The 21876-nt window shown below is 48.2% G+C and overlaps 2 protein-coding genes across 3 annotated transcripts in view; one reads left to right on the plus strand and one right to left on the minus strand.

Annotated features, from left to right (window-relative positions):
• Positions 1-344: 344 nt before the first annotated feature.
• TUBGCP4 (tubulin gamma complex component 4) lies at positions 345-9986 on the minus strand. 2 transcript variants are annotated; one of them, XM_077317789.1, is made up of 18 exons: positions 9589-9986; positions 9307-9477; positions 9006-9110; positions 8420-8473; positions 8048-8104; positions 7484-7563; positions 7056-7257; positions 6617-6782; positions 5473-5597; positions 4999-5049; positions 4778-4883; positions 4385-4492; positions 3517-3655; positions 3142-3319; positions 2822-2956; positions 2208-2324; positions 966-1105; positions 345-519 (listed from the first exon to the last, which is right to left on the minus strand). In XM_077317789.1, the coding sequence occupies exons 1-18, from the start codon at positions 9850-9852 to the stop codon at positions 504-506; spliced, it is 2214 nt and encodes a 737-aa protein (XP_077173904.1). In that variant the 5' UTR covers positions 9853-9986; the 3' UTR covers positions 345-503. The 2 variants fall into 2 exon arrangements, with proteins under 2 accessions (XP_077173904.1, XP_077173905.1); XM_077317790.1 differs by lacking the exon at positions 9006-9110.
• Positions 9987-10056: 70 nt separating this feature from the next.
• The window catches only part of IQGAP1 (IQ motif containing GTPase activating protein 1), a 62904-nt gene continuing 51084 nt past the window's right edge, over positions 10057-21876 (plus strand). The window contains exons 1-2 of the mRNA XM_077317788.1: positions 10057-10277; positions 13770-13869. Of these exons, the coding sequence (XP_077173903.1) occupies positions 10223-10277; positions 13770-13869 (155 nt within the window). The 5' untranslated portion in view covers positions 10057-10222. The remainder of the gene's footprint in view (positions 10278-13769; positions 13870-21876) is intronic.

Raw genomic sequence — 21876 nt, forward strand, 5'->3', positions numbered from 1 at the left:
TGGGGTCAATGGTGAGCTTTAAGGCCCTTGGGATAATGTTAACATATGGGGGTATCTGAGAAAGGCTTCCTGAATCAACCGCTATTCCAGGTGAAGCATCAGGGGCAGAGATAGGAAGATTATGGTGGCAGTAGTTGCTCCCAGGGAGAAAGTGGAGACCTGGGTCTTGTTCCCATATTGATCTCATCCCAGGGAACCTCCATCATGCAGCTTATAAAAACAGGAGCAGCCCTGGTTTAATACAGCTTGATTTCTGATGGAAGTAAAGAAGCTCTTTGCCAACAAAGTGCAGGGAGTGCAGGGAACCCTTCCTTTCTGAAGAAATTTCCATAAAAGGAAAGATGTACCACAAGCACTCTTTAATGAAGCTGGTCAAATTGCCCAGTTGTTTGAGTATGGGGAGAGGCTGAGTGCTTAGTTGCTGCCCCACGGTTCTGCTGCCAGTCTTGCATCCTCGCACTCCCAGGTAGAGAAGGCCCTGGCTCCTTCCAGCTAAAATGGCTTCAGTCCAGCCCCACACTGAAGAGGAAGAGAGAGAGTGCAGGATTTAGCACAGGTGGAGGAGGAAAATACTCCCCCCCCCTCCCCAGCAGTTTCCAGGGCCAGAGAAGGGAAGCCAGGAGGTTGAGGAAATTAAACTGCCCATTGCAGCAGAAGCATTTTGGGCTCCAGACAAGGCCTGGATTTCTTCTTGATGCAAATAGCCAGCCTCCTAAGGTCGAAGGCCAGTGAGGAAGTGTGTACTCTGCCAAGAAGGAATGGGACCTTGTGGTGGGGCAGGGCCAGTAGGAACTTAAAGCCCCATGGAGAATCTTGGCAGCCAGTGATCTGGTGTGAATTTGGGGGGACAGAGGGCAGCAGCCAGATGTTTTAGCAGAGGGTTGCCCAGAGGGAGGAAAAGGTATCAGAGGGCGTCCCTGCCACCCTTGGAAGGCGAGCCTGGCCGGTACTTCGCTCAGCTGTACCTGCCCAAGGTGCCTCCCGCCTGAGTGTAATACTTGTTGTAATCCAAGCGTAGCAACAGCTGAGCCAAGTCTGAGTTGATCTGGTGGTTGTGAACACTGGAGAGAATCTTGAAGAGAAGTGAGGACTGACTGCTAAAACCCTGCAAGACAAACACATATACCGTTTCTCCTGTTTCCCCTCCTCCTCCCCCAAGAAAAGCAGCCCCGCTCTCTGTCTAGTCTAGCACATCCTGTGCCACATATCGGAGGGGCGACTCAAGGCACAGAAGCCAAGGAAAGGGGGTTGGTGCCTGGCACTTGCCCTCCAAGGTTTTCTTTGGGCAGCTTGGCGAGTAACCACTGATGGATCTGTTCTCCATGAATTGTCTTTTCAAGGCACCACTATATCCACTGTGAATTCTACGTGGTTGCCCTCGTCTGCACTTTAGCCAGCTCTGCTGTCTATTTTGAGACATTATGACAGTAAGAATATCCTTGTTTAGATCTATGGTGCAGTCCTGCTTGAAAACAGAAGGCACTTGTTTTGGGGGTGTTATGAGACAAACCTTTTCTGCTTAGAAATATAACTGACCATTAAACAGAAGTGAGATAACTATTCCACCCCTCTCTCTCAGGCATGGGGTACCACGCAGGACAAGGTAAAAAAAGCCCTAAATATCCACAAGAAAAGCCCATTTGGAAGTCACTACCTTCTCTATCACAGAAGGAGGCCTGGAAGGGAACTTCCTTCTATTTTGTGATTGAGCAGATGCTGTGGAATTAGGAAGGTAGGTCAACCTTGGACCTGTGAGGAACCCACAGGAGGCTTCACAGGCAGCACCACATGTAGACATAAGGCTTCTCTCCTACAACTGCACTGCCATGCCAGGGAGGTGGGGGGGAAGGATTTCATGCTTCCCTTCAAACTCCCGCCCATCCTTGGTCTGTGGCAGGAGTGAACTGCAATTGTCCCACCATCCTGCATAAAGGATGTGACAGCAATACAAGATGTTGCAGTGAGGGGCGGTATTTAAATCAAGTGAATAAATAAACAAATACTGGTTCTGACTACTATGCCTGTGGGAAAGGTTGCTGCCAGAAATGTGTGGGATTCAGTTACTGAAAAAGGCAAAGGGGTGCCAAGCTGCCTGCCTTCTCACAGAGCAGAGCCTGCTGCAGGGCCAGGATGGTATCCTAAGGATTCCATTGTCTCCCACCACTTGCAAATGCCAGACCTTGCCTTGAGAAGAGGAATGGCTGTACCTTGGCCAGGATGCTCAGCTGGGTGGCCCCCCGCTCATCCAGTGGTCCAAGGTTATGACCGATGAGAGAGCAGAAGCTGTGGCAGAGATCCAGGATTTCATTCAGACAGTGGAAAGCCTGCAAAACAAGAAAGCACATAGGGTCTCCTACCTTGGCTCAGCCTGTCTGGTGTTTCACAATTATCTCTGTTAACAGTAAGAAAACATGGAAGAAACAATACGTGGAACTTTGTTTCTTCATAACATAACATATAAGCCGACTGTAACAGTGATAACAATAGCAACTGTATCTGAAAGTAGCAGTCTGAGGAACAGTGCTTGCACTCAAAAGCTCACGCCTTGAATAAATCTTTGGTCTTAAAGGTGTGACTGGACTCTGAAAGTAGCAGTGTAATTTATAATAGTTCAACAAGTCCATGGTTTAGGTGTATGGGTACTTGGCAGGCTTTGCCTGTTGCTCACCCAGCTGTGGCCACTGAGCAGCCAGCAACAATCCCTCCCCCCCACACACAAGCAATGCCAGAAGATCTGCCCCTGCAATGCTAAGTGGGAAGGCAACCCCCGCCACACACACCCAGAAAGGCCTGTGCCTGGGGGGGACTAAGGGGCCCTTACTGGCTTCAGCAGGATGAAGGACTGTGCAAGGAGGTTGCTCAGGAAGTGGTCGTGTGCCAGTCGTATACTCTCAAAGTCACGGGTGGAATTGATCTGCTGCAGGAGCTGTGCAAACTGAGATTCTAGAACATCCACCTAGGAACAAGAAAGCCAGAAAACCAAGTGTCACATTGTTCAGGGCCACAAGCATCTTTGAGTCTAGCTGCAAGAACAGGAGCGACAGTAGTTCTGTAACCTGGAGCTCTAAACAGTATAAAAACAGCCTGTTTCCTATTGGCCAATTCTTCCAAAGAATGGTGGAGCTGCCAGACACCCTTCACCTGTAAGTAATACTGCAGATTGTCCACAAGGAAAGTCATGTGATGCCGCATCCTCCATTTGATTGCGTCTGTTCGACTGGATTCCAGGCCCTTGCACTGCATCTGCAGAGCCCAGCAGTGCTGCAGCTCAGCCTGGACTCGCCGCACACTCAGCAGGTACTTGAACACAACGTTGTATCTGAGGAGAGTACAGATCATGGTGGGGCCAGGCCTTGGGCTATAAGGAGTCCTAGTAGTAAAGGGCAGGAGAGTCTCTCCTCTTCCCAGAACACACCAAGGGGAGAGGTCCCCAGACCTGGGAAGATGCATCACCCATATCAGGTCTTTCAAACCAATAAGTGCTATGGCGTCCAAACAGAGAAGCACAACACTCACTTTTCCAGGACAGCTGGCGTGAACAGGATATGTAGAGGCCACTGGACTTTGTAGTGGAGCCCTAGAGCAGCCCATCCTGATGTGGGAGATTCATGGGGAGACAATTCTCGGGAAGGGGTTTCACGAGCTTGAGCAACATCTGAAACAGAAGTCCAGGAGAACAACTTGCATATCAGGCACGGTGCATTCAAGTAACCGACTGTAGTCACAGGCAGTACTAACAAGATTGAGAAAAGGAAAAAAATGGAGTTTTCCTTACTACAAATTCCTATCTTCAGAAGAGCTAGGAGGGTATTCAGTATCCTTTGGAATTGTCTCCTCTTTCAGAAGGAGGGCAGAGACAGCTTATGAAAGAGGGTTCCCTCCCTAGAGGAGTGTCTCTTACTGTCTGGAACAGGAATAACTTTCAACATATATGGTGTGTGCGTGTAGCAATGTGGCAAACTAAGCTCTATGGTGCTAAGTGGAAGGTGATGCACACTGGAAATCCTAACTTTGAAGATCATCTGTTGGGGTCTCAACTGGCCAGGAATTGGAGAGAATATCTGGCCACTTTGGTGGTGGACAGCTCAGTGGAAGATGTCTGCTTAGTGTGGTGGCAGCACATGCAGAATTCACAGGGGAGGGGCTGAAAGTCAGTTGATTAGCCATGCAGTGTCCCTGCACAGACCTCTATGGTGTGGCCTCACCAGCGGGGGTTTAAACTCCATTCTTGCAGATGGCTCAAGACTGCTCCATAGCTGGCTTAAATGGGTCCTGTAGCAGCAGCCATCTGTTACAGAGCCAGGAACACTCTCAAGGTTTCTGACAACCCAACACTCTCACAAGAGCCAGGAACACTCTCGAGGTTTCTGACAGCCCAACCCACCTCTGTGTTCCTTCCCATGATAATGGATGGTCAGATGGAGGAGAGGAAGGAGGTTGTCATCGTCTAGTAACACTTTGTGGGCTGACTGCTGGAAGGCTACATTGACATCTGAAGGACAAAGACAGAAACAACCGACTCAGCTGGCATAAAGGCCCTGGGCTGATCTCCCTGCCCTGTTACATGGGATGTCACAATAATGGAGCTTTACGGAAGTGGAGACATGCTGCCTTCCCTTGCAGAAGGAGACTCCCTCTGAAAGTAAGGAAATAGTTTATCTGGCCTCTACATGCTAAGAGAAGCAATTCCCTGGTGTACCAGGTCACCCATGGCTAAACAGAGGCATCCTATGCCACAAACTGCCCCACCCCCCAAAAAAAAATTCTGGACACTCACCGTGTTCTGTCACTGCACTGGGAGGTGTCTTTAGCATATGCTGTGCAGCGTCAATGAAGGCCTGAAACAGTTCTCCTCTCCCCAAGAGATAAAAATCTTTAATGATCTGAAAGGAAAGTAAGCAACCCGGAAGTCTCCAACTGAGTCACTCTCTGTCAGCAGAAGCCAGCTATCCAGCCTCCTGCAGAAGGGGGAGATTTCAGAAGGGAATCCGTATTTACCTTCAACTGTCCTATTAGGTCCGACTCTTCTACCATCAGCTTCCATAAGTGCTAAAAAGTAAGAGAGGACAGTCCTTAGATTGCCCAGGCCAGTAATCCCCAACAGCTGAGAGGTGGAGCCATACCAATTTGAAGCTGCTGTATACTGAGTCAGTGTACTAGCAAATGAAGGTCAGTAATGTCTGCTCTGATTGGCAGTCACTCTCCAGGATCTTTCACATCAACCTGCTACCGGGTCCTTTTAAACAGCAATGCTCAGAACTGAACTTGGGGCCTTCTGCATCTCATGAAGATATTCTATCAATGATCTATTGCCTCACTCTAGCGTTGCCAACCTCCTGGATGACAGAGATAAGGCATTATAGTTTCTAGGCCTTGTGTGTTGGCTGTCCATGACCAATGTGTGAAACAAAACATGCAAAACTAGATGTGCAGCTGGTCTGATCCAGCAGGGTTCTCCTCTATTATTCTGACCTCTGCCACAGTGCTACGGATCCAGTCCACCACAGACTCAAAGTCCACCAGGTTGAAGACAGGCTGCTGCTTCAGGCGATGCAACTCTGCAGCAAAGGTGTCCTCCTGGTTCTTCAAGATGGACCCTGAGGCATGAAACAAGGGAAGGGCCACCCAGTCGGCAGCTGTCCTTTGTGTCCATGGGAAAAATGGGAGACCCAGCCTGCCCCTATCACTTACTCCCTTCTCACTCAACGACCTCCAGAGGGCATAAGACCTGTCCTACTGCATGTGACACGAAGAGCTGCAGGACACCAGGCACAATCAAAGTTAGAAACTTTGCATTGCTGGGCCCTCATTGGAGTACTGCATTTCCTTCTGACAAGCAGTGGGAAGCCACAGCCGATAGAATGGGGAACCTTGCGGAGGATTAAAGGGAAGGAGTTCTGTGAGGAGAGGCAGAGGTGAAAACGGGTCAGGGCAGAAATGAGGGTGTGGGCAGCAGATCCTGCATCAATGACAGGAAATACCTCCTCATGAGAATTGGGTCGAGTGGCTGAGCTGATGGGGCATTAACCTGGGGCTTCTGACCTTTGCTCAGCAGGCTACTAGAGCCCCTCTTACTGTGCAATCCAACTGCAATTTGGCTTAAAGCAGAGTTTCTCCTAAGCACTGGTGAGAGTGTATGGAGAGAGTCTGTGTGGAGGATCAACAGGGGAGGGGGGCAGGTGTGTTAGGAGTTGCTTAGGACAAAAGAAAGAGACCGAGACCCCTCCCAGCAGGTAGTAGAGTGGAGCTGTCAGATTAGCATGCAGCGGTCACAGGCAAATCCTTCCTGTCTTGAGAGTTCCACCAGGCCTTTTTCTGCAGGGAAGCACTAATATCTTGAGGACATCTCAAGAGTAAGTGGACACACAGAGAGAAGGCAGAGATGAGGTTGGGGTCCCTGATCTCGGCTTCCTGCTCACCCTGAGGGGGCCACATCCAACAGATCTTGCCCTCCACCAGGAACTCAAACTACCCTATGCAGGATTGTGCAAAGTGCTCACATTCACACATGGGCTTGCTTATAGATTTCATTCTGCAAGGGAGCAGACAAGAAAGCCAAGGATTCCAGCCATAGTCCCAGGACTCAGTAAGTGCTGAAGGAGGCCAAGATCCCTACCTTTCTTGGTTAGGTTCATATTCTGACTCTCAAACATCTGCACAGACTCTCCCACAAATAGGATTTTCTCAGCAACGCGCACAGGGATGTAAGAAGGCAGCATTTCTATCCGCAGGGAGAACTGCTTTGGAGAAGGGGCCAGCATGTTCTCTTCTTCAATCAGCCGCTGCCACAGCAAGGGTTGGACAAAGTGCCGAGAGAAAGAGAGATAAGCACAAGAGCACCACCACAGTAAATGCACAATGTTAAACCCCTTTTGTCAAAGGTCCTGTTTGGCAACCGGCCGATCAAGCGCAAAAAAGTGATAACAGCCAAGTGTGATAAGACCCTCCCCATGAACCATTTGACTGCTATTTGGAGAGGGCAAAGAGGACATCCATAGGAGAAGGCACAGTGACCAGATGGTTCAAGTAGAGGAGGAGGGGTTTCCCATTCTTACCATATCCTGCAGCTCTCGTAGCTGCTTCCCCGTCAATCCTCCAATGCCCAGATCCTCCTCCTCTTCTTCAGGCTGGGAAGGGACACTCCCTGAAGAGGGACCCTGCTTGACAAAGAACTCCTCGTGCTGGTCCAGGAGTAATCCATGCAGCATCCAGGCTGAGAGCTGTTTGTACATGACAGCATGACACATGGCTAAGACCCTGGAACGGGGGGAAATAGTAACAACAAGGAGATGTCAACAATGCCCATGCTGCAGCCAGACTGAACTAAGTGGCAGGATGGGGTACCTCTCCAAAGAGCCAGCCAGGGAGAACAGAGTGACAGGCAGCAGCAGCATTGGCCGGAGAGGATGCTAATGAGGGAGAGAGCCCTGCAGCCATGCTTGGCCTGTTCCCACTCAGCCTGATTTTGGCAGAAGCATCTTACTGTTCTAGGGCATTCCGCACGGGTGGCAAGCCACCACGGCTATATCGGTGGACGATCTCCAGGATCTGGCAACCATGAATCTGCAAAGGAAACAGAGCTGTGAACATTCCTTCTTTTCTAGGCATGGGTCTGAGGTTTGGCAGGGGCCAATACTGCCAGGTGGGCTTCAGAAGACCCTATAACCTCCCGCTCCTTCCAACCAGAAAGCAGGTGAAATTATCTTAAGCTCCTTAATATCAATGAGCTGAGAAGAACCAGCATCATTTCAGTTACTATTTATTTATTTACCGCTGCATTCCATTTGGAATCACGGCAGTTGACAGTAAAACAATAAAAACCAGTATGACCCCATTAAAAATTAACATTAACACTAAGCATTAAAAATGGTGATACAGAGTTTAACTCCCCACCCTCTCCCTCTGTCCAATTACAGAGGGATTTGTGCTTCCTCAGGAAGCAGGACATGCATCTATAAGGACAGCCAGCCTCCACTAGCGAGGATATTTTGTGCTGCTTCTACACAAGAGGAAAAGGAGGAAAGAAGCTGTCTCTACTAGGTGGTACCTTCTGGGTCTTGATCTGCTCCACGACAACCATCAACGAGGGAAAAAGGAGTTGAAACTGCAACATCAAAAGAAGTTGAATGGATGTGGGGGAGATTGCCAGCCAGGGAAAGAAGCAACAGGTAGAGCTTCTCTCATCCCTGCAGCCCTACAATTTGGAGTATGCTGGACAAAGAGAAAGGTAGATTTTGGCACTTGCCCCAAGAAGTCCAGAGGCATGCTTCTGTGTCTGCCTTTGCCCTCCCTCCAGGATTCATCTAAGGCTATCGCCAGGTCCTCTACATATCCAGCTGATGCATGTGTGTGGAGAGAAGATATCTGTCTCCCACAGAGATCTTTAAGAACACTGGACTTCCAAACAGGCAGAACATACCTGGTCCAAGGAATAGTTCACATGGGAAATGGTCAGGTGTGGATCAGCCAAGAACTGTCAATAACAAAGGGAAAGGGGGGATGAGAATAAACCTGCCAGTGAGAGATACCAATTCCCAAAAAACTCTGAAATTCCCTGAGTGGGTTAGGTAGCTTGTTGCTAAAGGCAATCCCACAGACATTGATTACTTGACTTTCAAAAAGGCTTTTGACAAGTTGCTTCAGAAAACCATCAGTTAGGGGGCAAGAGGAGGAAGTCCTCTAATGGGTAAAAATTGGTTAAAGGTTAGGAAAGAATAGAAATAAATGGACTATTCACTCATGGGGTGGTGGGATTGGAGAAACTTAATTTGTTTATAAACAACTTGGAACTGGAAGCTTCATGGTAGAGAGCAGGGATCTAGAGAAGGATGTCTCTCAGCCAGGCAGGTTCCTGTAAGCAACCACCACTCAAAAGCACAGCTCTCAAGCTCCTTCCACAGAGTGGAGTGAAGGTTGGAGGCGCCTGAAGGGGGGGGAGGGGCAGGACCCTGACAGTGGTCCTGAGGTGCAGCCGAGAGAAGGGGCATTCCAGGGCGCTGGCTCACTTCTTGTTCCAGGTCCAGCAGAGCTTGCCGGTAGGGCTGCAGGATGGCATCGAGACCCGTGCAGAAAGCTCTCAGGTAGATCCCTTGCTGGACCAGGTGAGCATCCTAAAAGAAGGAGGCGCATGCTGGCATCGGCCTGGCCAAGCACCCCTCTGGGGTGGGGGGTAAGAGAGGATGTCGCCCGGGACGGGGGGGGGGCACAGGAGGGTGAGGGTCGCGCGCCGTCTGCGGCAAGGCTCCGTCCGGGGAGCCTGGCTCGCCAGATGCGTGTCGGCGGTTCCCGACAAGCACGGGGGCGCACCTGCGGCGGGGGCGGCGGGTGGTGCTGGGCGGGCGGCGGGAGCTGCGGCGGGACGTGCTCGGCGAATTGCTCGACGAACTCGCTGAAGCGGATGTAGAAGGCGCCGAGGCGGTAGACGCGGGCCAGGAGGGCGCTCTCGCTCGGGTGCACGAACGGCAGCTCCGGACACACCTGCGCGGGGGGGGAGGGGGAGAAGGGAGGGGGCGCCGTCAGAGCCCGAGGGAGGGAGCCCCCGCCCCCGCCCCCGCCCGCGCCCCCGCCCCCGCCCCCGCCCCCGCCCACCTGCAGGCCGGCGCCGCCGAAGATGCCGCCCGTGTAGCCGCGCAGCGCCAGAAGCAGCTCGTGGATCATCGCCGCCGCCGCCGCGCACGGCACCACGGGAAGGAGGAGAAAGGGGCCGGCCTCCTCGAGCCGCTGGGCATGCCGGGAAGCGCGTCGCCTCTCCAGTCCTCGCGCCCGGCCCCGCCCTGCAGCGAGCATGCGCTCAACGTCTGCCCGGTTTACCGCCGCCGCCTCCTGAGGGCGCGCCTTTTCTGAGGGGCGCATTTTCTGAGGGGGCGGCGGCGGCTGTGAGGGCGGCGATGGGAAGGGGGGCTGGCTGGTGACACTCGCAGGCAGGCCTCGAGCCGCTCTCTGGACACGCGTGGCGCGCCGGGACCGCCCGGAGGAGGAGGAGGAGGCGGAGGAGGAGGAGGAGCGGCAGGGCGCGGCCCGCCCTTCCCCCGGCCCTTCCCTCCCTCCCTCCCTCCCTCCCCGGCCCGCCCTGGCCGCGCCCTCCCTCCCTCCTTCCTTCCTTCCTTCCGCGTCCCTCGCTGGGCTGCCTGCCTGCCTTCTCTGCCTGCAGCCGCCGCCCGGCCGCGCCCCGGAGACCCCGCTCCCGCCTCAGCCTGCGCGTCTGGCTCTTCGCGCGCTCGCCATGTCGGCCCCGGAGGAAAGCGACGGCGCGAGCCTGGCCCGGCCCCACTACGGCTGTGAGTCCCCGCGGGTGGGGGTGGGGGTGGGGGTGGGGGTCGGCTGCGCGGGTGGGGGGTCGCCCCCCCTCCTCACTCCACCCCCCTCGCGGCCGCGTACCGTGTTGCGGCTTGGGCGTGGCCGGGGCGCCCGGCGCCAATCGTCCGTCCGCCTGCCCGCCCAGCCGCGCCCACAGTAGCTGCTCCTCCGCCTCGGGGGGGAGGGGGCGGCTGCTCAGCGTTGAGGCGGCGGGGGGGGGGGGGGTCGGCTCGGCCTGCCGATCCTGCGCCCCCGGGGTGGTGCCTCTGGGGGGTCTGCCTGAGGGGGTCGAGCGGAGCGAGCCCCGCGGAGAGCACGGTCAAGCCTCGGCTTGCTCCCAGAGGCCCTTTGATCCGGTGTTCCCGCTCAGGCTGGCCTACCTCACAGGGGAGTTGCAAGCATAAAATGGGAAAGGGAGAACTGCGCTGGCCTACCCTCGGCTCCTTGCAAGGAGAACGAAATGTAGGTGACCTGAATATTTATTCAGATCAGCTCCTTGATTTTTGGAGGGACTTAGTGAGGAAGACCATGTCCCCAGGGTCAGAGAAGGAGGGCAGCCAGAGCTTAGGCCTCCTTCAGCCTGTCAGCTTTTCTGCTGCTCTGAACTGCATGTGCTGCCTGAGGAAGTGACTCACTGGATTCAGGGGACTAATTCTGGGCATGAAATTGCAGCCTCCCAGGCAAGTCACACCTGTTGCTTTCTTTTCAGCTCTTCCCCCCTCCACTTTTCAGATTCAGCCCCCAAGTGATTTTTTATATGGGTGCTGGTATTCTGCCTTCTGGTGCAGCACACTCATGTTGTAGGTGGCTCCAAGCAAGGGGCTGAAGAGCTGTTCTCTCATCACGCTTTTTTTCTCCTTGCCAAAGCAGCTCCCAACAGCAGTCTTTGCAAAAGAGAGCTGTGTTTTAGAATGAAATTGCACAGAATGGCAATGTGGTAGCCTTAAGCATGCTTGTTTACCTAAACATACCCTATTTTTCTCCCTGATGGATGCCCAAAGTAGCTCACAAAATCACCTAAGTGAAATTTAAACAGAAAAAATATTAATAAAGACAACAAGCACTAAGTGGATTCCTGCGCGGAAGCTTTCCTAATCTCAGGCTGTGCACCCATGGGCTCTTCCTCTTTTTTGCTCTTTTGCCTGTGGATTGGAAGGGGGCATAAGTGGGATCAACATAATGCAGTTCTAAATGGCTGTTTCCTGTGAAGGCAAAGCAACATCTCTCAGTTCTGAGGCAGATGTTTCTGAGCATTAAACACTGGCTGGCTGGGAATCTTATTTCAGGCTACATAAACTTTTGGTCTCCTTGTGGCTCTCCCTGCATCCCTGGGGTGGGACGGTAGGCATGGCTCATGTCCTGGAAATACGTAAAACTGATTGGTACAGAATCAAACCATTGGTACACCAGGGTCAGCATTGGTGGCTCTTCAGGGTCTTGGACAGATACCTTTCACATCACCTATTTCCTCGTCCTTTTAACTAGAGATGTCAGGAACTGAACCTGGGACTTTCTGAATGCCAGCACAGGCTATACCAAGGCTGCTACCCTTAGCAATTATAATGTTATTATTATTATTATTATTATTATTATATAAATAGTGAGCTTAAGTCATACAGTTGCCATATATGTGACCTAGGACTTGTGTCTGAAACTGATTCCTGGATTCTGGTGTGGCACAGGAGAAGTGATAAGAGATTATTTGGACTGGTGCACAGCTGCATTGCCAACTCCCTTCTCCTTTTGGATATTGCAAATCAAGGGAAGAGTGTCCTTGCCCACAGGCTCACTCATTTTGTTTTGAAATATGAACTGTAGACATGGATAAAGTAGTTGCCATTGAGGACTCTGCAGAGCATGCCAGGTTGTTCATCTGTGGGGGCCCACTACGGGGTTTCTTCTGTGAGTTTTGCTGTTCCCTCTAGCAAGGTGGATAACAATAAACTTTAAAAAATTGAGGCAGAGTATCTCTTTTGAAAACAACCCTTTAAAATGAAATCTCATTTTAACACAGCTCTGTACATTCAGGTCCACACATCAAAATGGGACCATGATTCATCAGCTAAATACACGTCTCATGAGGTCATCTCATAAGACTCTGGGTTGCCATAGTAACGTGCATGGAAACTGTACGTTCTTCACAGAAGAGGAATGAGGAGGAGGGTTTGCCTGCAGATAGAACAGCCAGAGGATTCTGTGGCATGGGAGTCTGCAACCTTTTACAAATTGACTAACAATCCATGTGGATTCTGCACACAGAACGCTGGAAATCTTTCAGTAGGAAGTGATACACACAAGCTGTCATGATAAGTCATATTCACAGGAGCACTATGTAGAATGCTTTTAGTACACTGGCACAATTCTGCATATTATTGGCATTTGGGGATTATTGACAGAACCTCTATTGTTCACTGCTACTATTACCGATTCTGGGAAGGTTTTTAGTCTCATAAAAATCCATACCTGACACTCCTCATACTGATTATGCCAGAAACACACACACACTCCAGTATGCCTGAACTTAAAGCAGCCTTTATCGACTTTTTGCTATTGAGAACCTCCTAAAACATTCTTCAGGCTTTGAGAAACCCTGTTTGGGAAGCATAGCTATGTACAGACCCACCCTGGGCCCCGTCCCTTCCCAACCACTTCAGGCTTATAATGGGCCATTTTGGGATGTGGGGGTGGCATGACCATATATGGTCATATCACTTATAACTGTTTAACAATTTTTAAAAATATATCAAAATAATTAACTCACACCCATGTGGGAAACCCTTCCAGGGCCAACAAAAAAAAACAGGGTTTCACAAAAGCTTGGGTGAGAAAGCTGGCCTTGCTTTCCAGTTTTCTATGCTGAGACACATTTGGCGCCTGCGATTGCAAATCGTGAATACCTCTGCCTGTCAGCTAGACAGCTAGAAGACACTGCATTTAAAGCAATCAAGCTCTTTCTAGACACTTTGACTTCAAAGTAGGGGAAACTAGCAATGGAAGTTTGACCAGATTGCATGGAGAGAGGAGAGAACATGCTTTCTGTTTGACTTCGCATATCTGGGCACACAAAGACTTTTCTCCTTTTGGAGCAGGGTCCCCCAAATTTTTTGAACCTGTGGGCACCTTTGGAATTCTGACACATGGTAATGGGCACAGCCACAAAATGGATGCTGAAAGAGGTGAGTTCACACACCAAGGAAGCCCAAGTGCAGGGCTGAAGTGGGGTAATGTAAAAATGCCATAGAAAAAGGAGTGAAAGAGGCTAAAACCAGCACTGAGGATAGCTCCCACTTGGGCACTGTTATTTGAATCTGCACAGCCAGTCAGAAGCCCTGTTGGGAAGCACTCCACATGGGCTTTACCCACTTTTTAAAAACATTTGGTGGGTACCTTGTTGAGGACTCCTATAGGAAGCATATGCTCAGCTAGTTTGTTTTGGGGTTACTTCCTGGGACTCACTGTGTGTCTTTTTGCAGCTGTCCTTGATAATGAGAGGATGACGGCTGAAGAAATGGATGAGCGGAGACGTCAAAATGTGGCCTATGAATATCTTTGCCACCTGGAGGAAGCCAAGAGGTAAGGCCGCATGAAATGAGTCACAGAACCTCTATTGTCCAGTCCAAAAGCATAATTGGAACAAAGAAACTCTTGGCTTGTTTTGTGACAAGTGGGATAGAGCAAATGCATTGCTGACCTTTGGGGAGAGAGGAGGATCTGAGTGCGCTTAATGCAATCTAGCCTTCAGCTATATGGACTGGTGCATTGGAAGACAGGCCTGTTTTGGCATTAATCGGCTAGTTAAGCTGTTTTCTTGTCAGATGTCAAGAGCCAGCTTGGTGTAGTGGTTAAGAGTGGCAGCTTTAATCTGGAGAGCCAGGTTTGATTCCCTGCTCCTCCTCCACATGCAGCCAGCTGGGTGACCTTGGGCTAGTCACAGGCCTGATAGTGCTGTTCTCGCAGAGCAGTTCTTCAGAGCTCACTCTGCCCCACCTACCTCACAGGGTGTCTGTTCTGGGGGGAGGAAGTGAAGGTGATAGTAAGTTGCTTTTGGGCAGTGAAAACCAGGGTATAAAAAAAGCTCCTCTTCTTCTAAGATTAGACCACTTTATACAGTTCTCAGTGGACTGAGTCCATAAGCTGCTTCTCTGTTTTACTGACTATGCTCTTTTCCCTAGAACTGTGCAAAAGTAGTAGTAGAAGAAGAGTTGTTTCTTATATGCAACATTTTTCTACCCAAAGGAGTCTCAAAGTGGCTTACAGTTGCATTCCCTTCCCTTTGACCGAGCAGTGATATCAGGGCTCTCTCAGCCTCACCCAACTCACAAGGTATCTGTTGTGGGAAGAGGATAGGGAAGGCGACTGTAAGCCACTTTGAGCCTCCTTCGGGTAGAGAAAAGCAGCATATAAGAACCAACTCTTCTTCTCTCCCCACAACAGACACCCTGTGAGGTGGGTGAGGCTGAGAGAACCCTGGTATCGCTCATTCAGAACAGCTTTATCAGCACTGTGGCGAGCCCAAGGTCACCCAGCTGGCTGCATGTGGGGGAGTGCAGAATTGAACCCGGCTCGCCAGATTAGAAATCCACACTCCTAACCACTACACCAAACTGGCTTTATAAAGTCGCCTGTAATACCTCATAATGAGACATAAACCTGCAATAGACTTGGGGAGAAGAACTGATTAGGTGGAGGATCAGAGTATTTTATGCAAAGTGAGGAGATTTTTGTGTCCCGGAACTGGGTGATGGCTGTGGGATACTTCTGGGTGGCTGTAAGATGGTGGTTGGTCTAGAATATATGTAAGTCATTTAAAATGACTTCGGGGAGGGCGGTATATAAATCTAAATAAATAAATAAATAAATAAATAAAAATTCTTAAGGTCGCTTACATCAGTGGATTAAAAGCATCAGTGGAAATATCCAAACAAAATGTATAGGAATTGTTCAGGCGATTTCAAATCATTAATGGATCTTTTTATTTCTTCTTTTTATAATAATTCGAAACTTTGTAAATCATCCAAAATCATAAATCACAACCAAAACGGGTTCCTAGGTAAATAATATCCCGTTTTCCCAAACTTCCTCAGCGATTGTGATCCTTCATATTTTCTTAATGTTTTCACTGCTCCATATTAATTATCCCATGGGCTCTCAAATTTGTAGAGAAGGCAAAACCTGCTTGCCATGAAGCCATGACAGAAATGTCCATAAACTACAAACGAACCGTCAATTCCTTTTGTGATCCTTCGTATTAATGTTTTCACTGCTCCATGTCAGAACAAGATGGCTTATGGAAAAAAAGACTCATTGAACAGTATTTATTTATTTATATTTATATACCACCCTCCCCTGAGGCTCAGGCTGGTTTACATAGAACGTAGAACACTACAAGGAACTTAGTTTTTCCATAACGTATAGATAACGACAACAATAATAATATTAACGTTAATAACTATAACAATGCAAACAGATCCAGGGAGCAGGGGCTCTGTAGATGTTCCTAATTTGGCTCGGCCTCAACCGAGTACCTATGGTGTGACTTGGCTACTGTTCTGGCTAGATCCATTTGCATTTCTTTCACCCTGGGAGGCAGTCATTCCCACTTCACTTCCTGGTCTCTCAGTCCTTCCTTTGTAACCTCTGAACGGGGTTGAAAGCCTAATTATGAGTAACCCTGAGACTCATTTTGAGGTGTGCAGATTTTGGGGCACAGGGCATTTTAACACAGTCTCTTATTCCCCAAAAGTTGTTTTTTTTCAGTGCTGCCCAAACTACCCAGCTTTTCCTTTTAGAAAATGAAAAAAGTTCATATATGTATGTTGCCTAGTGACAACTGAATTTTTAAACTGACTTTTCCAAGGAATTCAGATCTCTAGTAATGGCCAGCACCCACCCCAAGTGGATCTGCTGAAGCAGGAACTTGTTACTTCCGTGCTTGCCTTTTTGTTCTGCTTTTTGGGTGCCTCTTTTGCAAGTAAATGACAGGGTTCCACACAACATTTCATATTGCGCTGCTATGATGAAATTTGGGCATAAACTGAACAATGCAGATCATATTGTCCTTTGGTTTCATTCAGTGTTCGGGAATTACATTAAGGTGAGCTCTGCTGCAGGAGGCCAACAGTTTAATAATTCAGGGTAATTCTGGAATGACTTAAGGGGGTAATTCTGGAATAAATTCACTTGTATGGAGGGCAGTATAAAAATCTAATTAATTAATAAGCAAAAAAACATGGAGATATAGAAACTGCTGATATAGAAATAGGGATCCCTTGGAATTATTGTTAATCTCCAGGCCTCAGAAATCAGTAGCTGTTGCTGTCTGCTGTATTATTTGTTTAACTGTTACTGAGACTTGTAAGATCCAGATCCAGGTTCCAGTTAGAAGGAATATATAGTAAGATCAAGTGAACATGTCTGGATTGATGTGTAGCTGAGTTTCAAATGTGTCTAACTTAAAGCATAACAAAATTTGAGTCCAAAGGTACCTTTAAGACCAGCAAATTTTTATTCAAGGTGTGAGCTTTGGTGTGCATATACACTTTCTCAGACATTGGGCCAGGAATCATAAAGAGTACAGATATAAGGAGAGGGTAAATTAACAAACAGCATCATGAAGACATCTCTAAATAAAGGTCCCATTGGACTCAAATTTTGTTCTGCTGCTTCAGACCAACACAGATACCCACCTGAATCTTACTTAAAACATGTTTGCATCTTTGTCCAAAGGCTTGTGAATCCTGTTCTGCTCTTCCATGGATGCTGTTTAGCTAATAGGGGGCTTTCAGTTGCTTTCAGCTTTAACCTACCTTATAGGGTGGTTGTGAGGAGTAAACAGAGGAGGGAATAATTATGTTGCATGCTGTTTGAGATGGAAAGCAGGGTATAAAAACCTGAGAAAACAAATGGTCAGTGCTGCCTAGCATCAAGGTTTGTTTTGGGAGGTCCTCTAGTCTTGTAAGATGACGGTATGCATTTGTGCTGGTATGGTGTAGTGGTCGGATTAGAATCTGGCAGACCCAGGTTCGATTCTCCACTCTGGCACAGAAACTTTCTGAGTGATCTTGAGGCAGGAACTCTGTCTCTGCCAGCCTATTCTAAGTCTCAGAGTTGTTGTGAGGATAAGATGGAGATGAGTACTGTGTTTAGCTATCTTGGGTCAGTCCTGAGGGAAGAGGCAGGGTATGGATGAAGAAAATGGTACTGCAAAGTTATAGATGGAGCGGACATTTTAATCCCCTCCTCCAATTCTTCGGGTTTGTAAAACTTTCCAAAGGCGATACATGTAGCTACAAAAAAGCACAGAGTGGCTTGTACACATGTGGTCAAACGGGTGCTCTTATCTTATTGTGCAGTCCTAAGCTCTTGGCTGGTATGTGCAGATTCCTGCCCACTGGCCGTACAGTAGGTTGCGTACCAGAGAAGAAGCCTTTGTGGACTGCCACCTTTGTATTCAGGACCCAGGGCCTTTCCCATGCAAATATTAACGTTCAAGAAAGCATTAAAAATGTGTTTTTTGAGTCTCTTTTCCAGGAAGCATGAAACATTGCTTTTGAGATAAGATGGTGTTCTAGTTGCTATTTTGTGTATTCTATATTCTGTTTTGATTGCACTGTTGCTACTGGCTACACTTTGACCTTTAGTCTTGGGTTTATTCCTATATTTGAACTGTTCAAATGTGTGTTTTCTTGTAAACCAGCATGGCAGCTCTTTTGGAAAAAAATGATCTTGTACAGTAAATAAAGCATCCATAACATCACAGTGGGAAGGGAACTTTCTGTGTGCCCTTGTTGCACAGGAGTGCAGAGGATCCTAGGGGCTGTTGCAGACTTTTGACTAGAGACCATGCTACACATGTTAGCAACACTCTGAAAAAATGTAGCGCAAGGTATTGTATATGTATGCTTCAAGTCAGACTCGAATGTGTTCTGGAATAGGAAGATGCTTCCCCCCAAGCAACCTTTGATAGTAGAGAAGTGTGTTTCACAGTAACTGGAACACCCAGAGCCTCAAAACACACTTTTGCCTGAATTGGATGATCCTTTTGAGTATATTTGTTCCTCCTGTTGTACGCATAGAGCGGAAAAAATCAGTTTTGTGGCTTTATAAAGCAATATATTTTCTCCTCCGAACTTAAGAAGTGAACAAAAACTGTCACAAATTTTAAAGGAAAACATTTCTGGCACTAGCAATTGCATATGTTGTTTGCATCTGGGGGATTTTTCTAAAGGGCCCCTGCTCCCCGCCCCCCTCAGAATTCCATCAATAAGCTCTGGACCTGTTTGTACTACTATATTGTTATACTGTTATATTGTGCTGTTATTTGGTTACAATTATTAGTTATCAGTTATATATGTTTTATAGACTGTTTTATGTATCGTTCTTTGTTATGATGTAAACCGCCCTGAGTCTACGGGGAGGGCGGTATATAAGTATGATTGATAGATAAATAAATAAATAAATCCCAAGAACATCACTTTTGTTGGAAGAATGGATATTCTACATTGCAAGCAAATGCCAGCCATCATGGCCCTTATTTCCAGTGCTGCAGCGAGCAAGCAAACTTCCCTAGCTGGTATTATGTGCTTCCAGACATAGTGGGATCACCTCTGGTGTCAGCTCTGAGAACAACCTACACTCTCAAGAGTTTGTACTTGCTGCAGTGCAAATAGGTTTGCAGCTCTCGCTCAGGATATTGAGCGGGCCGTCCAGTTGGAGCTCTAGTGCCAAAATGGGGGGCAAGGAGTTGTACATGCTGTGCTCACTTGTGATGCAGCTATCCTCGCAGTTGTTCCAGCTTGCCATCCTATAGCGGGAGAGTACTCTGCACCAAAAGGGTGTGATTTGAGGAGGGAGACAGTCACGAGACTCCCAGCTTTCCCTTCCTCTGTCCTTCCAGCAACAAGTGTGGTCCTTTCTGAAGCAAATCAAGTAGCTAACAGCCTAACAGGATGAAATATTTAGAAAAGAGCAAACACCCTCAAAACCCTACTCTAGACAAAGAAACTCTTTTTTCCTCCTCCTGCAAAATCTCTTCTCCAGCTGAATTCTCCGTGCAAAATGCATCCTCTTTTCTGAGACTGCAAATTATGTGACAGATTTTGCTGCCTCTTTCCTAGCCAAAATTTACATTCCAATGAACCTTACCTGTACTATTTCATCAGATCATCTTTCTGTTTATAGAAGAAGAGGCTGTGTCTCTCCAGAATGGTTGGGGTAAAAAAAGAGAGAGAGAGAGAGAGAGGATCCCGGTGTCAAAATTAGTAGATTTCTGCCATTGTTTTATATCTCAGATGCTGCTTTTATCTACAGAAGGAAAAATGCAGGTTGCTGTTCATAAAGGTGCTTTGTTCTAGTGTGAAGGTGATGATACTGTAAGAGGGGGGAAAGTTAAAAGGCTAGCTGTGTATTTCTCTCCCCCTCAAAAAAGGACGTGCATCTGGGCTGGGCACCTACCCCTGTTCTGTTGGGCAAATCCTGAGAGGTGAAGGGTTTTCTTTGAAGAGTTGGCAGTGAAGGTCTGAGAAGCACACTGAATCCTGACCTGGAATCTGGGAGCTGGCTTGCCTCAGAACTGGGCTGCTGGGGGCGTGGGGGGGGGGTGTCCCTTGACACCATGTGCAAGTCAGTTTGTTAATGGCTTCCTAGAAAACAAAAGGTTTATGTTTGTGCACCCTTCTTCCTGTGTGGTTGGTTGCAAGCTCTAGTTAGATTCCTAATATGACAGGAAACCTTGACCCAAAAATGAGAGGGGGAAATGACTCACTCTTTCTGGCAGACTCTTGTTTCTTGTTTTAGGCCCAGAGTCTTGTGAGAGGTTCTGTCTGTTTCTGCATTGGGGTGGGACTTGGGTCTGACACTGCATTGTCGGTTGGAGAAGAGGGAGGTGGGGAGAGAAGCAGCTGTGCCACCCACAGCTTGTTGGGGAAGAGTGGGATTAAAGTGTTTTATTTATTTTATTTATTTATTTGATTTCTATACCACCCTTCCATATGGCTCAGGGCGGTTTACATACAACATCATAGGGGGATACATGGAACGGGTCAACATACAACATAGTCAATATACAACAATAACAATCCAGTGGTGGTTCTAAACAACACAACTTCAGTGATCCCAACAATAACAACATAACAAGAAACATATATAAAACAAAATACCTTATTTGGGATGCAGGGCTACTTTGGACCAAAGCTTTCACCGTCTGTTGTCATTGTGTTTAATCCAAAGCTTATTACTATGTTGGGAGCATATCCTGATATAGGCGGCCCCAAGCATTTGTGTGTGGAGGTGCTAGGACTTGCCACAGCCTAGCTGCTGCCTTGATGTCTGTCTTGACTCTGTTGGCAGTCTGGATGGGGACCGAGCTGGGAGCTGAGAGTTCCTGGGTGTCCCACTAGACTTGTGGGGTCAGCTGTGTGACATGCTTTTGTTAGTGGAGCCCAAGTGGGAACAAAGATTATTACATATGCATCCTATTTTTTCTCCCAAGGAGCTCATTATAGAGGAGCTACACAACAAACCTCTGAGGTAGGTTAAACTGTAAGATGGGTCACCTGGCCACCTTCATGGCAGAGGAGGGGTTTGAGCATGAGTCTTCTTGGTCACATTTTTTCACGTAATGGTTACAGAGAAAAACATGCACTGCTGTGGATTTGAAGTTACCAACATGCAAACAGAGCCATTAGTTAGTGGCATTTCCAACAGAGAGAGAATTGTGCCCCTCCACTGACCTAAGATGCCAGCTCCCCAGAATTCTACATCCCATGTTAGCAGCTTGCCTTTTCCCACAAAGTCTGCACATCACAGAGTCTTCTCGGTAGTGTTTGCTGTGACATTTCTAGCCTGCACATCTGAAGGGGAGGGAGTGGACTGAAGGTAGTGGGATATTGCCTCCAGAAAGAGGGGGCCAGTAGTTTGCGACTTGGAATGACTCTGGTCACTGTCCACTGATTCAGAATAGCTGAGCAGCCCTGCATACCATGTGCTCTGCATGCCATGTACAAGGTGGGGTTAGTTGCTTTGGGACTCACAATGGGTCTGAGGAGCTGCTTAGGCACTCCTAGCTTGGGGTGGCAGTGGGGGAGGAATTATAGTGCTGGGCTGTGGCTGTCTCATGACATCTGCTGGCTTTTAACTATCTGCCCCCTCAAGTTCTTCTTTATGTATTAGATATAGTGGACAGGTAGAGGTGTCAATAAAGTAAGAAAGAAATTTGACCTTTTCTTAAACTAAAAAGACAAAAATCATGACCACTGCAAAAAACAAACATGTCACAATAACAATTGATGGTGAAGAGATTGTATGCGTTCAATTATTAATTTTTCTTGGATCACAAATTGATGGGAGTGGCGATTGCAGTATGGAAATAAAATGTTGAATTGCTCTGGGTCGCTCAGCAATGATGAGCTTGAATCGAACATGGAAAAGCAAGAACATAAGCTTGACTATCAAATGTAGATTAGTTAGATCTATCATATTTCCAGTAGCCATTTATGACTGTGAAAGTTGGACAATGAAAAAATCAGACAAGAGAAGAATCGATTCCTTTGCACTCCAGTGTTGGAGAAGGCTTCTGCAGTT

This window comes from Paroedura picta, chromosome 18 (genome assembly GCF_049243985.1).
Source record: "Paroedura picta isolate Pp20150507F chromosome 18, Ppicta_v3.0, whole genome shotgun sequence".
In the NCBI taxonomy this organism is placed as follows: Eukaryota; Metazoa; Chordata; class Lepidosauria; order Squamata; family Gekkonidae; genus Paroedura; species Paroedura picta.